The sequence below is a fragment of the Triturus cristatus genome, chromosome 3_2, assembly GCF_964204655.1.
Source record: "Triturus cristatus chromosome 3_2, aTriCri1.1, whole genome shotgun sequence".
NCBI classification, from domain to species: domain Eukaryota; kingdom Metazoa; phylum Chordata; class Amphibia; order Caudata; family Salamandridae; genus Triturus; species Triturus cristatus.
In genome coordinates, this window is record NC_140584.1 from 923400239 (window position 1) to 923416869 (window position 16631).

A 16631-nucleotide genomic window follows, 5' to 3' on the forward strand; every position below is an offset into this window, starting at 1 on the left:
CCCCAATTTGCCACGTTTTGTCTTTCCAGCCTCTTCCCATGTAAATTCTACCCAATTTACTTGGCGAAATATGCATGGGTAAACAAACCCAATCATAGTATTTTATGTTTGAACTCGAGATAAAGTTTATGTGAAAAATAGACATCTGTGTTGAGCAAATAGGATAATTAACTAAGCAATTATACTTTTCTCGTTGTAATGTTATTTGGTTTAGCGTTCACTAAAGGTATCTGACTGGTCTTCTATGTACGTATCCCAAAGACCAAACCGTTTTTCAAATTGTATTTGTGCAGACTGGGAGTTGTTGGGCTGTCTCCTAATTTTTAAACGACTGTTAATTGATATTTCAGTAAGTCCTTTAAAAATATATTGTTTCTGTGGTTATAATTTATGAAACTTCCTCCTGTAGGTTTCTGAACTGGTTTGCGAATACAATCGACCAAACTTAACAGTGTGGGGTAACGCCAATTACGAGATAATAGAAAAGTGTCGAAAAGAGGTAAGCAGCAGAGATTGGATGTGTAAGGGCATTCTCCATGTTCGTTGAATGATTGCTGGGTTCAAAAGTAACTAAAATGGGGCTAAAACACTATTATTATTTTGATGAGCCAGAATTGTATTTGGAAATCAATTTGTTGCCAGTGTAATGTTGAGGAATGTTGAGGGCATCTGAATACCATACAAGTGTTTGTTTCATGTGTTTCCTATCTTGAAGGGTATTCCTCCATCTCATAAATCATCCTTAAGCATATATTAGTAAACTAACAGGACAATTTAGATGGGTAGAATGTAAGATCAGAGGCCAGCGTTTACATCAGCCTACTGAGGGATCCCCGCCATCCTGGCTGGGATCTCAGTGCCAAAGTGCATCTTCAGAAGTGGTGGATACCTCTTAGGACCAGCTGCCTACTGCGTGGGCTGCCATGTTGATCAGACCTACTTGTCATTCTTTTTGTTCAGAAGAATGAAGCCCCAAAGCAGCGGGTTCATATTGCAGAACAAAATTAAATTGTCCCTGACCCCCAGTTTTCTAACAGCGTCTCAGGGACATTTTGACTATTTTCCCTGATTTTTCCCACCCGGGACCACCATGCATTGCAGGCCCAGGTGGAAAAAATCACTGATGGTCGCCCTTACCCTGTATATGGTGTGGTGCTGTCACTTTGAACCAGAAACCCTGGTTTAATGGAGTACCATCTGAGAGGCGTCTGCCAGCACACCCAGCTGAGGCTCCACTATCAGAAACCTAGTGGTTGTGGGGTGGGAGAACTGTGAATTTTTCGCCAGGGACGTCCATTGTATTCGAGTCGCCTCCTTAGTCTTACTTACTTTGGCTGAGGTGGCCTAATGAATCTGATGCTTTGCTATTAATGAGTGTTTAATTAATATTATACATTATTTATTAGACCGGTTGGAGGTCTAGGAATGAAATTGTTATCCTGAAATACTAGACTGGCAGCCCAGTGATATACTGAAACTACTAGCAATCAGTCATACTCAAAATGGCATTGTTAGTTAAGTTAAGGCAGCGGTTGGAAAGCTCCTCGACTGTTCTTTAATTTACAATTCTCTGTAATAACTCCTCAGGGAGGATGCACAGTATTGCAAATGCAGCCGCTTGCTTGGTAACCGACAGCTTGCTTGGTAACCTGGAAGGCCATCTCCTAAGCCCTCTGGGACGTCTACTGTTCATCAGTGCTGGCACACATCCATTTTAAGGCTGCCTTTCATTGCACATTTGTCCCCCATCTTTAGCCTCCCTGAAAAGACGACGCAAGCCTTCCACGTGGCGCGTGTGAGCCGCCCTTCTCTTACCGCTCCATGTCATGCGCATTACCTACTTCTCCAGCTCTGCTTTTGAGTCGTGTGGTAGTTGCTGCCGACCTCAACACTGAGTCTTACAAACACACTTGTAAACTTACCAGCTTCCGTTCTGCCTTTTCTTCTCTGCTGCTTGGGTGCATTTCACGGTGCGCCGTGTACAATGTTGCAATTAAATGATGAAACACAGCAATCGAGGAGACGAAATATAGTGACCTGGGAACTTATGACGTCCTACTTCATGGGCGAGGGTTGGCTAGATGAGACATCTTTCCCTTCGGAGATTTACATTTGATCCTGGCTCTAGGCCAGCTACATATGACGGATTTCCAACCACGGAGAGCTACTTTTACATGCAAGTTACTATTGTCTCTTCGGCCATGGGGGGTTTGGGCTAATATTACATACAGACCCCACTCATCATATATGTCCATACAGCACTGGAAACTCATACTTTGCGGTAGGAAACTGAGAATGTTTGTATTTTGCAAGTCCTGTTTAACTTGTTCCTAAAAATATGCTTTGGTATTTTCCCTTTTTAGAATTCAGAAATTCCTCTTCTTTTCTGCTTGCAACGTGTCCTGATCCTGGTTGGGCTGTTCTATACTGGCCTCCTGCCTTTCGTCCCCCTGCGAGAACAATTCCTGGAGATTCCCATGCCTTCCATCATCCTGAAGTAAGTGAAAGTGGCATTGGGATTTAACACTGACCAGGCTGTCCAAAATGTATTGATTAGTTTGCAGTGACTGAGCTGTCTGTGCATTGTGTTTACTGTTGTGACGGGTAACTGGTGAAATTAAGGCTTACGTTGTGGCATGTGTGCTGTCTGTCTTTGCACTCTTTGCTGAAAAACGTGGTTAAAACATGCTCGTTTGTTTGCTACTTGGACACGGTAATAAAAGATGAACGAAGGAAAAAACAAATAGGGTAACAAAAAGGGCTGGGCTAGAAAGACTAGGGCATAATTAGAATTAGCACAAAAATCTAGCAAACCGACCTTATAAATGGGCAAACTGCAATAAAGAAAAGGGACACGGTCATAAAAGCACACCAAACACTTAAAGCAGGACACCAATCATGTTCCTGTCGCATCTAATATTTAAAGCAGTGCCCTCATCCTATATACCGCAACCCTACTAAATGCATCAGATGTTAATCTGTCGGTCTTCCCTTCCTTCTCAGCAGATATTGAATGCCTGCGTCCATAGGGAGGCCCAATTTTTTTTTTACAGAAGAATCTTGTCACTTTAAGACCATGTGTGGCTCCTAGCGTTGGCAGTTTAGCCCGCACCCGCCCATGCGTCACCAGCCACTACTCCAATCAGGGGAAATGGAGATATGAAGTTTAAAAATGTTAACTAGTTGTAGCGACTGAAAGCTTTAAGGGCCAATGATAGGCTACAGTTCTGACTTAAAATTTAAAGTCCTGATCAACCAGAGAAGTTACACTTCTAAGGCCCCTAGCACCTCAAGCGAGGGCACATAAAGACTCTCAGGGTATCTGGCAGAGGCCAATAGCAAAATCCATCCAAGTCCAGGTGCTGCTAGGCAGCTGGGCACTTTAGAAAAAGGGTCTCTTTGTAGCTTGTGATCTCGTTATAGCCATACAAGAAGGTAGCTCATCTCTACCCTTGGAGTCCATTACTTTGTCCTGGGTACAAGAGGGAACAGTTGCAAAAACAACAGTTGATGGACAGAATGCAGATCAATGTCATACATTCACCCCAGTACAGAGATCTGGGCCTAAATCCATCGTTTTTTTGTTCACCATGCCGTTCCAGTTTGAACCCAGCCATATACAAATCAAGTCTTGACCCTGTGCCTCATGGGAACAGTCCAGCCCGAACTGCTAAGCCAGGTCCTCCCTGAACTGGAAACAAGCATCCTAGGACCGGTTTCGGGGTTTCACCCCTCTTCAGCCAGCATAGCTTGATTCCAGAGGCATGGAGAGCACGGGACCCACGTCTGGGCATACCCTTCCCCCTCGGGGTGACAAATGCAAAAACAACAGTTGATGGACAGAATGCAGAACAAAGTCAGGTATGCTCAGACGTGAGTCCTGGGCTCACTGTGCCACTGAAATCAAGCTATCCTGGCTGAAGAGGGGGGGAACCCCGAAACCGGTCCTAGGATGCTTGTTTCCGGTCCAGGGAGGACCTTGCTTGGCAGTTTGGGCTGGACTGTTCCCATGAGGCACAGGGTCAAGACTGATTTGCATATAGCCAGGTCTAAACTGGGGTGGCATGGTGAGCAAAAGAATGATGGATTTAACCCAGATCTCTTGACTGGGGGTGAATGTTTTGATTTGTTCTGCATTCTGTCCATCAATTGTGTGTCTTTTACAAGAGGGAGCAGGTCCAGTCCTTCAGGGCTCCTCATAGGTCACATACAGCAGGCCCAGGCCTCTCATCTGAAAAAAACACGTTAGTTAGATTCCTCCCCTTAGAATATCCCCAGGCGTCAGGCTGGATCCGGAAAGATTTTTGTAGCAATACCCCTTGCGGGTCGCTAGGCGTCGTCTGCGGCTCCGCGTCCGTCGTTGGCGTCGTGCGCCGGAATGACGTCGTCGGAGTACTTAGACGCCGCCCTCGCACGATAACGTCAGTTCTTTTTTCCGCGCCAGTAAGCGCCGATCCGGGAAGAGCTTACCCCTAGTCACTTTTTGACTAACTTTTTGACCTCTTTTGGTTACTCGACTCGACATCTGGTGCCGGTAGAATGCCTGGATTCAAGCATTGTGACGCCTGTCACCGACTGATGTCGGTAACGGATCACCATCGCCGGTGCCTGTACTGCCTGGGGGCCGACCATGACGCGGAGTCGTGCCCCGACTGTCAGGCATTGACGTCGAAGGCTAGGCGGGAGCGGTCCCGTAAGCTACTCGAGCTTCATCGCTCGTCGGGATCTTCGGGTAAGTCCCGTCACTCCAAACATTCTAAGAAGTCCAAACGTCGTCCTCGCTGTTCGGACTCCCCTCGCCGGTCACGCGACCCGGCCGAGGGTCCGGGTGGTTCCACCCCCGCGGCTCCGTCCCTGGGACTGACGCGACTCCGGCGGAGGTCAGTGCCTTCCTCTCGGCCATGAGGTATCTGGCTCCGCCGTCGACGCCTGCCTGCACGCCTTCGGGCCCCGCAGGGTTAACTGGACGACCTCGCGTGCTGGCAGCTCCGGCCCCGGTGCCGTCGGGGGCTCCGGCCCCGACGCCGCAGGTCCCCGAGGGATCCAGGCCTGGATCTCTGCCGGTGCCGGTCGACCTCACGACGCCTCCTCCGCCGGCACCGAGACCGGTTCCGCCCCCGACGCCGTCCCCGCACGGCATCGAGCCTCAGTTTAGCCCTATTCCGGACCTGGCGCCGGTACGGCGCCTTCCGACGCCGTTACCGGCGCCGATGGGTGACCGCTTCATCCACCGTCTGGCTCCGATCATTCCTCCTGTCTACCAGGAATCGGATGATGAGGGCGACTGGGAGGGGTCTCAGGACCCTCTGGCCGAACAGGCCCAATTGTCTCAGGACTGGGCAGAGGAATTGGGGGACGCCAACGGTTTGGATACCTCTCCAGACGCTGGATTCATCTCTCCTCCGACTGTGGCCTCGGAGGAAGGTGAAGCCTTTTCTGTGGTGCTGCGCAAGGCGGCCGAAGCCCTAGGGCTCGAGTTGCCTGCTGTGGCTGTGAGGACTAGCGTCCTCACCGAGGTCCTTCAACCGACAGCAAGCTCCACTGAGCCTCTGCTGCAGTTTAATGAGGCCCTCATTGACGTTCTCCAGGGCACTTGGTCCAAGCCCTCCACAGTCCCTCCTGTGGACAGGAACGTTGCCCGGCGCCACCGCCCTGCTCCGGGTGACCCCACATTCCTCTCCCACCACCCCACCCCGAGAGCCTGGTTATCCAGGCCTCCACCTCCCAATCCTCCTTCCCGTCCGCTCCTCCGGATAGGGAATCCAAGAGGTTGGAGCAGTTTGGCAAGAAACTGTTCTCGTCCCTGAGTTTGGGACTGCGGTCTTTAAATACCGCTTGCCTTTTGGACCGTTACTCCCACTCGCTGTGGGATGCGGTGGAGGACGTGCTGCCCTTGTGCCCGGAGGAGGCCCGGGAGCGACTCACCCAAGCATTTGCTGACGGGCGAGATGCAGCGCGGCACGCCATTGGATGTGGTCTAGACACCACGGACTCGCTGGGTCGGGCAATTTCCACCACGGTGGCGCTTCGGCGTCACGCCTGGCTGAGGTCCACGTCGTTTTCAGGGGATGTTCAAAGCTCCCTCATGGACATGCCCTTCGATGGCACTCGACTTTTTGGCGAGAAGGCGGACAGTGCGCTGGCCCGGTTCAAGGACTCCCGGGCCACGGCCAAGTCCTTGGGTCTTTCGGCCCCGCGGCCGCAAACTTCCGCCTTTCGTGGCCAAGGGAGGGGCGCCTCCTCACGTCCGCCCAGCGACCGGCCGCAGAACCAACCTGCACGCGGTCGCGGACGTGGTTTCCGCCGAGGCGGTTCTGGAGGACAACGTGCCGGTCAGTCCACATCCACCCCGGCAGCATCTGCCTCAAAGCCCTCCTAGTCCGAGCTTTCAGGCCCATTCAACGCCAGTGGGGGGCAGAGTTTGCCATCACCTGCTCCACTGGCGCTCCATCACTTCGGACAGGTGGGTGCTGCAAATCGTCCGAAGGGGCTACTCCCTCCCCTTCGAGGCGACCCCTCCGGCCATGCCACCGCAGAACCACCGTATGTCGGGGGATCATTTGCATCTTCTCCGGGAGGAGGTTTCGGCCCTCTTGGCCAAAGAGGCCGTCGAGCGCGTTCCTGGTCGAGAAGTAGGTCGTGGTTGCTATTCACACTACTTTCTGGTTCCCAAGAAGGGCAAAGGGGGCCTACGCCCGATCTTGGATCTCAGAAGTGTGAACGCTTTCTTCCGGAAGGAACGGTTCAAGATGCTCACTTTGGCTCAGGTTCTTGCTGCCCTAGACCCTGGAGACTGGATGGTAGCGTTGGACTTGCAGGACGCTTATTTCCACATCCCCGTCCTGCCGGCCCACCGGCGCTACCTGCGGTTCACGGTGGGTCAGGAGCACTTTCAGTTCACCGTGCTCCCCTTCGGCCTCACCAGTGCCCCTCAGGTGTTCACGAAAGTGATGGCGGTGGTCGCAGCTCATCTGCGCAGATCAGGGGTCCCAGTCTTCCCCTATCTCGACGACTGGCTGTTGAAGGCGGGCTCGCCCCAGCAAGTCGTCTCCCACCTCCAGACTACGGCAGACCTCCTGCATTCGCTGGGGTTCTCCATCAATGTGCCGAAGTCGCACCTGAGTCCCTCCCAAAAGCTCCTTTTCATAGGGGCGGTTCTCGATTCGGCGCATTTCCGGGTCTATCCGCCGGAACAGCGGGTCCTGGACATTCGAGCCCTGATTCCCATCTTCCGGCCTCTGTCCTAGATTTCGGTCAGGTTGGTGCTGCGGCTTCTGGGGCTGATGGCCTCCTGCATCCTGTTAGTACCGCACGCCAGATGGCAGATGCGGGCTCTGCAGTGGGACCTGAAGTTTCAGTGGGCCCAGCATCGAGGCAACCTGTCCGACCACGTCTTGATCTCGGAGGGCACTGCGAAACAGCTGCAGTGGTGGCTCACGAATCGCGATTGGGTCAGTGGCAGATCCCTCTCCCTTCCCCAACTGGAGCACGTGGTAGTGACGGATGCGTCCCTCCTGGGATGGAGGGGCCATATGGGAGAGGCGGAGATCAGAGGACTCTAGTCTCCGGCGGAGACTCGGCTCCATATCAATCTTTTGGAGCTGAGGGCGATCCGACTTGCACTGAAAGCCTTCCTTCCCTCTGTCTGGGGAAGTGTCGTGCAGGTGTTCACAGACAACACCGCCGCCATGTGGTATTGCAACAAACAGGGCGGGTAGGGTCGTGGACCCTTTGTCAGGAGGCCCTGCGCCTCTGGACATGGCTGGAACTACAGGGCATCACCCTAGTGGTTCAACATCTGGCGGGCTCTCTGAACGCCAGAGCGGACGGACTCAGCCGCCGGTGCATGATGGATCACGAATGGCGTCTGAACTCGGACGTGGCGCAAGGTCTCTTTCTGCAGTGGGGAGAGCCTTGGTTAGATCTATACGCCACCGAAGAGAACGAGCAGTTCTGCGCGTTGGAGTTTCCAAGGCGGCACTCGCTCGGAGACGCTTTTCGTCGCGAGTGGAGTTGCGGTCGGTTGTACGCCTTTCTGCCTTTACCACTTCTGCCCAGAGTGCTGAAGAAGATCAGGCGCGACCGGGCCCAAGTCATCTTGGTGGCTCCGGATTGGGCACGAAGGTACTGGTATCCCGAGCTACTCCGTATGTCCATCGATCCCCCGATACGACTGCCTCTTCAGGAGGATTGTAGGAGAGTAGGGTCTGCTTTCTATGTTCACCCCCACTTTTTGCTTTTGCTTCACTGGTTTTCGACTTAGATGTGGCTGTGGGCCTGCTAATCAGACCCACAGCACAGCTGTTCTCTCTCTAAACTAATACTGTGTACTTTAGGTGCATAACCCAATTGGATAGGATCACCTTATTTGCCCCTGTACAGTGTACCTTAGGTACCCAGGGCATAGGTGTACCCTAGGCCTACAAGGGGCTGCAGCATGTTTTATGCCACCCCTGGCCTGGCCTTCCATTATGACACAACTGGCTGATTACTCAGCTGGGGCAAGGTCGTGTAATCACCCCTTGCTTAGGTGTAAGATTCCTATACCTACCATATATAGACACATGTGTACCTATCAGCCACTCCTATGGCAGGCCTTAACAATCCTGGAGGCAGAGTGCTTGGTAACATGTGAGATGGTGCTCTAGCATGAGCTGAGCCTGTCTGCAGTTTTCGGAATCATGTCCTTATAGCTGTTCTATGATATAGCCTACCATATACTCTTAAAGTGCCTTATAATCTTAGACGGTTATGGTAACTATGGTTTGGCTTTATCGAAACATGTCGTGTAAGGTGTCTAACACTTTGGAATAATACCCCCATACCATTTCTGGCAATAAGGATATTATCTCTCCCTTCTAGAGGGAGAAGACATGTTGAAACCTACTTACCCGGTTAAAGTTAACCAGAGCCCCAGCATCACAAAATGGATGCTGCTGCCACAGACACAAGTCTGACCTCCTGCTGCTGGGAGTCCTTCCAGCGAGGGAGGCTTGGACAATAGGTTTCCTGCCTCGGGAGGTGCGAGCCCCACCCTAGACAGGATTTAGTGTTTTGGGGTAGGGAGGGTTGAATGAAACGAGACACTGCCTGGGGCACACAAGGTGTCCCATGCATAGTCCAGTTCAAACCGGTGCTGGGGCACTCCAGCCCCAGCTCTGGCGCGAAACTGGACAAAGGAAAGGGGGTGTAGCCACTCCCCTTCCTGGTCCCAGGACCTTGCAGGTAGCCCAGCCCACTAGCCCAGTATATTAGTAGCTAGTTGGGCCCTGCTAAATTAGATTAACCTGAATCTGCAACTTGAACAGAAACTCTGGACCTTCGACATTCGACCTCAGGAAGAAGACTGAAGAAATCTCCCTTGTGGCCAAGGAGTGACCACCCTGGACAACCAGGCACCATTCAGCGATCGCTGCTTGCTTTGCGACTGAATCCTACGAGGGACGACTGCCGAGACTGACCAGCGCCGAGACTTCCAGACACCTCTGAACCAGATCCACATCTCCAGCGAAGCTGAGACCCGTGGAGGCGACTAGGGACGTGGGACCGGCGACTTGGGAAAAGTGGCTAGTAACTGACTAGCGCGACTTCTGAGGCTTCCTCGAGGCTGTGCTTGGGGAATTGAGAAGCCCCATTCCCGAGCACCATCTGCAAAGAAGATCAGCTCCCCACACTTCACGTGTTCTGCGTGGGGCCCTTCTGCACCTGTGTTGCTCGACGTGTTGTCCGGTTGCTGGCCCGTTGGCTAGTAGCCTCTGCGACGACGAACCTTTATTTTCATCTTGCTGGTCCGGCTCCTCCAGACTGGCACCCGCTCCTCTGTGAAAGAGAAGCACCCCAGACCTTCCTGGTCTGCACCAGAAGCAAGTCCTCCATCCTGCGTGGGTTCCGCCTGCCAAGGCTTGTTGGGTCCTGACTCGACTTCGACGCCGCCGACAGCAAGAGCCTTCGTGGGACAGCTCACCTCCTGGTCCTGGTTGTCCTCGACGTCTCCTGGTACCCGTGGCTGCTGCGACAAGCTTCACCTCTTCACCTGCATCTTCACGACATTGCCTGGTTCCTTCCTGGCTCCTGGCTGGTGACCGAGACTCTGTCCCTTCTGCTTGCAGGTTCCTTCCTTCCTGATCCCCACCTTGGGATCCACCGGACACTCTTCACTGACTGCCTGTCAGCAACTTTCCTTCAGGCATCCATAGAAGTCCACGACGAAACCCGACGCAAGTTCACACCTATGCACCCGCAGGCTAGGTAACTTGGGTACTTCGGTGCTCACAAGGGTATTGACTATCCTAGGGTCTAGTCTCCGAGTCTCTACTTTCTAGCTATACCAGAAGTGTCCTAAAACTGCTTATTTCTAACTGCTAGTGATTCTATCGACTTTTACGCATTACGCGTGAGTGTTTCCACTCTGCACCTGAATCCCGTGGGCCTCCCACTTCCTAACTGTTGGTAGTATAGTGTAGCCCCAGCGATTCCCTAGGCCTAGGCCTATTCTGTGTTCGTGACAGTGGTCCTTATACCACTTACTTAGTATATGGTTTGCGTGGCCCCTAGGGCCTAACTGTATTACTTACCTGTGTGACTTAATTTATGCTTACATAAGACTGTGTTGTACTTACCTCGAATCTCATAAAGAGTGCTGAGGGTTTGACTAGAATAAATACATTCTATTTTTATATATATCTGTTGTGGTGTCCTTTCATTTGGTATTCAAGGGATTACATATGGTATAACAGCTGGCTTCACATGCCATTCAGAGTTTAGCCTAAGACTGCTCTTGTCCATGCTACCACTAGGATAGCTGGTCTATAAGGTTGACTTTACAACCAATCACCATAAGGGTTGTTTGGACTGATACAAGGTGTACACTCGAATTAGTGACATCATATATCAGGCCAACTTCTCACAAGGATCTTCTGTCGCAGCAGCAGGGGACGGTCCTCCACCCGAACCTGTCCAGCCTCCACCTACATGCGTGGAGATTGAGCGGCGGCAGTTGATGCCATTTGACTTGCCTCCTGAAGTCTGTGATGTCATTCTGGCAGACAGGCGTCCCTTGTGGCATGGTGCACAGCAAAGGCTCTGGATCCCCTTTCTGCCCCTCTTTCTGAGGTTCTCCTCTTTCTTCTTTCTTTGGCCCAGCAGGGCTCTGCTCTGGGCACCTTGAAAGGTTATCTTGCTGCTATCTCTGCCTTCCTTCGGCTTCCTAATCAGCCTTCTCTTTTCAAGTCCCCTATTGTTTCACGCTTTCTCAAGGGCATTACTCATATGTACCCTCCTGTTCCTTTCGTAATGCCTCAGTGGGACTTGAACCTTGTTCTCACTTTTCTGATGTGCGCTCCCTTTGAGCTCCTTCATAACTGTCCCATCCGTCTTTTGACCTTGAAAACTGCTTTCTTGGTAGCAATCACCTCCGCTAGGCGGGTGGGTGAGCTCCTGGCTTTGTCATCCAAGCCTCCCATCCTTTCAGTTCATCCGGACAAAGTTGTCCTCCGGACACGTCCTTCTTTCCTGCCTAAAGTCGTGACTCCCTTTCACATCGGGCAATCTGTCACGCTGCCCACCTTCTTTCCGCCTCCGCATCCTTCAAAAGATGAAGAGAGGCTCCACCGTCTGGACCCAAAACGTGCGCTATCCTTTTATTTGGACCGCACAAGTCAGTTCCGGGTGGACGACCAACTTTTTGTTGGGTACGTTGGGGCTAAGAAGGGTAAAGCTGTACACAAGCGGATCATCTCTTGGTGGGTCGTGTTGTGTATTAAGACCTGCTATTCTTTGGTGAAAAAGGTTCCTCCTGTTGGGCTACGGGCCCATTCTACTCGGGCCACGGCGGCCACGACTGCACTGGGACGGGGAGTCCCCTTCCGAGACATCTGCCAGGCGGCGACGTGGGCTTCGCTGCACACGTTTGTGAGATATTACTGCCTGGACAGCCAAGTCCGGAGGGATGGCCACTTTGGCCGTTCTGTTCTCCAGGACTTTCTGGTGTGATCTTGGTTCGCAGACCCACCACCGGGGTTGGTATTGCTGGGGTATCTATTCTAAGGTGAGGAATCTAACTAACGTGTTTCTTTCAGATGAACAAGTTACTTACCTTCGGTAACAATGTATCTGTAAGAAACATTAGTTAGTTAGATTCCTCACCGACCCACCCAGCCTCCCCGTTCTGCGAACCGACATCTAGGGTTAAGGTTCTCCCTTTCAGGGCCCTAGATTTTTTGGCACCAGTGTCGGTCTCTTGCATGGCTCAGCATCCCTGGCGCGGAAAGCTATGTACAAGAACTGACGTCAGCGCGCGAGGGTGGCGTCTAAGTACTCCGACGACATTCCGGCGCACAACGCCAACGACGGACGCGGAGCCGCAGACGACGTCTAGCGACGCGCAAGGGGTATTGCTACAAAAATCTTTCAGGATCCAGCCTGACGCCTGGGGATATTCTATAATCTAACTAACTAATGTTTCTTACAGATACATCGTTACCGAAGGTAAGTAACTTGTTCTTCTGTTCTAATGCAGGTCCAGAAGTGTGCTGAAGGGGGTGCCTAGAGGTACTACATTTATGCATGCCATCCGCAAGCGCGTGGCGGTGACTCCTCAACACTCCTTAACCAATGTGTTACAAGTTCCCAGGGTCAACCCTAACCACCTTTTTAGTAGTTCCTTTTTGCATTAATACAAACGGTCCCAAAATGCTAGGTGTCAGGGTATTTTTCAACATGGCAACAGTCTTCAGTCACCCTAAACTTGGGCTCTGAGGGCTGGGTATGTGTATGGGAGTGTCATAGGGAAATCATCAGTTTACTCCCACATCTAACATAAAACTCCAGTTTGAAGCATACTGTACCCACAACAAACCCAGAGACAGATGTCTAGTAGGATAAAAGCAGGGCCCTTCAGCAACGAGACCGGGGATACGCAAGAATTATTTCGGCATCCTGTTCTCTCTCTCTTAAGTGCATGCCAAGTTTTACATGTGGCTCAGCAGACCTGTAAAGCGGGATTCGAAAGTGTGCAATGACTGGATGCCCACAGCACACTTTCTGAATTCTGAATATTCTGTAGAGTTCAGAGGCGTCATCTCTGTACATTCAGGTCAACCTCTGTCGTCCTGGGAGGTATTTCACACCTATTCATAGCTAATCACTGGCTGGACCACTCCTGCAGAGCTAATGCAAGTTAGCTTGAGGAGCTACAGGCAGGGAAAAGGTGTGTTAGACCTGTCCCTCTTTACTGGGTCACTCTAAACATTTTGCCATTTTCCCTCCATTTTTTGTGGTTGTTGAATTAGTTTTTGTTGGCCGTAGGACTCTGTGCTCTTTACCAATGCTAACCAGTGCTAAGGTGCTCGTGCTCACTCTCCTAAACATGTTTTGAATTGTCTTACACATGATTGGTATATTTAATTTACTTATAAGCTCCTTGTAGAGTGGTATACCACATACCCGGGGCCTGTAAATTAAATGCAACTAGTGGGCCTGTAGCACTTATTGTGCCACTCACTTGAGTAGCACCTTAAAATGTGTCCCAGGCCTGCCATTTCAGCCTGAATGCAGTTTGGAACTGCCATTCTATGTGGCAATATAACCCCCTTGCCAAGCCCTAAACTCCCCTTTTATTCCAAAAAGCCACCCCTAAGGAAGGCCCTAGGTAGCCCATCGAGCAGGGTGTATTGTAATTAAAAGGTTGGATATGTACTTTTAGGTTTTACACGTCCTGGTAGTGAAAAAATCCTAAATAATTTTTTCTCAACACTGTGAGGCCTACCTGTCTCATAGGATAACATTAAGGTGCCTTATAACATTTAATAAGTGATACGTTTTGATTGGGACCAGGTACCCAGTTCATGTTTGGTATCTATGAAATTGTAATGAAAAATTCTCTTTAATGGTAAAGTCGGATTTTTAATAAAATGTTTGAAAATGACACTTTTAAAAAGTTGGCATTTTCCTGCCCCTAGCCGTTTGGGCCTGCAGCCTGTCTGGGGTCAAATTGCTGGGGGTGTAGCTGACAGACGTTATGAATTCCTCCCAGACAGTTACACAATAGAGAGATTAGGTGTGCCTGAATGGGCCATCTGCTGGCAGTATGGAGAGGGGCAGAGCTGAGCAAAGTCCCGCTTGCAACTGAAAAGGATGGGCTGCCTTCACACAAAGGACCATTCACCTACACATTGTCACTACAGCCAGGACAGGGAGTCATGAAATTCCACACACTTCAAAGAACCTTTCTAGTAGCTTCTCTCATCTTCCAAAGGAATGACATCAAGGTATAAAAATCAAACTATCAGACCCACTCTTCAGATCACTCCTGGACCTGCGGAAGGACTCTCAGAGGACTGCGTGCTGCTGTGACCAACTGTGTACTCTTCAAGACTGATTTGCTATAGCTGGAATGACTGCTTTGCTGCCTAGAACCTGCCTTGAACCCTCAGAGGCCTGTCCTGCTGTTGAGCCCTGCATCTTCACCTGAACCAGGAACTACCGGAGTGACTCCAAGGGCTAGTTTGCTGGCCTCCTGTTCAGAGCTACAGGGACACAAAAGGCTCCCACCTTCTTGAACCCACACCTGGACCCATCTTGAGTGAGTCCTGAACCCCAAATGGTGTCCCACTAGTTCTGGGCCCTTGGTTGTGGTGCTAAAGGTGCCCAGATGGCCATACCCCAAACTGAGGACTTACAAAAAGTTTGGCCCAAAACTGCTCTGAGAACCAGGAGGTGACCAGGACCAAACTGCTCGCCTATCTACCCGAGGTGTATCACTGGTCGGATTGACTTTGCAGCTTCTCCCACTTCGTTTTTCTCCACAGTAACAAATGGGTTTCAGCTGTCCTTAGCCAAAGGGGTATCCAGCTTTGTGCAATTGTCTACGGCTACAGCCCTCTGCCTCATCCTGCTGGAGTTTTTTGAATCCCAAAAATGAGACAAAATCCGAATGTAGAAATCTTTACAGTGGCTTCAACTCAAGTCTCCCTGATGATGACGCTTCCTTCCTGGACACCTTTTAGAGCCTTGCCCCACTGAACTTTACTTTCTCAGAACACTTTTTCTCAAAATGTCTTCTAAGCCCGAAGATAAGCGCTGACCGGGCCCAATCCACTTCATGTATCCGAGGTGTGCTCATTGCCGTCGACCACATTTTTTTACATTAACTCGGTCTCGCACAACTGGAAGTCCACGGTATGTGCTTTGATTTTGTTTAGTAACAATACACAGGAGTATAACCCGTTAACCCAGGAGAGACCGGGCGCAATGTATAACAAAAAACAATGTCTCAACTGGGGATTATTTTGAAGGGGGAACCAATTTTAACAAAGTGAAATAAATCACATAAGAACCAAGGGGCAAGAAGGGAGACCACAGTATAAGTAGAGTAAGGAAAAGGTATTTATACAATGGTTCAAGTAGTTAAAGAAGCACTACAATACATTCAATTGTAAAATGACCTAAGCACACAACGTACAAAACTGAACGTGCTGGTGAATAGTGAGCGACGCAGTGATACAGAAGTGTGAAAAACAGCATGAACGGCGCAAATGAAGAGGAGATACAAGGATCAACAAACAAGATAATTATATACAGTGAAGTACAAAAAATTATTATTTGGGACGTTTTTGTTGACCACAGGGAGGCCTTAGTTCTAGGCTGTGTAGTCGACGGCGTTTCGACCTGGATGATTTCAGGTCATCATCAGGACAGAGGTCATAGATTAAAGAGTAATGCTTCTAAAACCAAAGGAAAAGAGAAAGAGTCAAGAGAGGTCCAAAAGACAGCAAAATTGCGAAGGAGGTGAGTTACGTGATGGGTCATACCTGAGGTAAAACATGCAGGACACGAGTAATTAAGGTTGTTGAGGGTATGTGATTCAAGATTCGGTTTAGGCACTAGTTTTTACTAAAAACTTTAGAAATTCATAACTCTGGTTCTACTGATTGAGTTTTTGTCATTTGGGTGCCCAGTAGTTTATTACAATGTACTTTATTTTTCTTAATTGGTGTGGGATTTTGTGTGTGTTGTGTTTTCACTTTATTACTGTTTTTGTGTTGCATAAATACTTTACATATTGCCTCTAAGTTAGGCCTGACTGGTTTTTGCGCCAAGCTACTCTGGTTTAAGCACAGGTTAATTTAGTGACTTTATGTGGTTCTTACTGCAAGGGATTATGGCTGTTGGTTAACCAGGGCTCTCACCATAGTCAACCAACAACCGATTTCTCACAGTGACTTTCTAAAAGTTACTTTTCCTTAATATTTATTAAAAATCCGACTTCACCATTGAATTTGATTTTAAAAACTATTACAAATAGTGGTTTAGTTATCTTTCTATTTTCCTGGGATGCAGTATGAGTATTTTAACTTGCAGTCTGGTTTTCTATTTTGGACAAATAAGCCTGTCGCAGCGAAAATAGGTTTTTAGGCCTGGTCACTGTAGGGACATGGTAACATTCATTTTGTACATGCCACACTTTTAAATGCCATGCATCCTATCATGTGGGCAACAAGGATTACATAGGGGTGATTTACTAATATTTAGAAGGGAGGTTTTTAACTTGTAAAAATGGTTATTGTAACGGGTCCAGAGCTTAATTTATGAAAGAAAGAGTGCTGGTGTCTAAAGTTCTGCTCAGAAGGCAG

The 16631-nt window shown here is 49.9% G+C and overlaps 1 protein-coding gene across 1 annotated transcript in view; it reads left to right on the top strand.

Annotated features, from left to right (window-relative positions):
- GDPD1 (glycerophosphodiester phosphodiesterase domain containing 1) overlaps window positions 1–16631 on the top strand; it is a 379654-nt gene that overhangs the window by 311134 nt on the left and 51889 nt on the right. The window contains exons 6-7 of the mRNA XM_085649395.1: window positions 410–499; window positions 2364–2497. Of these exons, the coding sequence (XP_085505521.1) occupies window positions 410–499; window positions 2364–2497 (224 nt within the window). The remainder of the gene's footprint in view (window positions 1–409; window positions 500–2363; window positions 2498–16631) is intronic.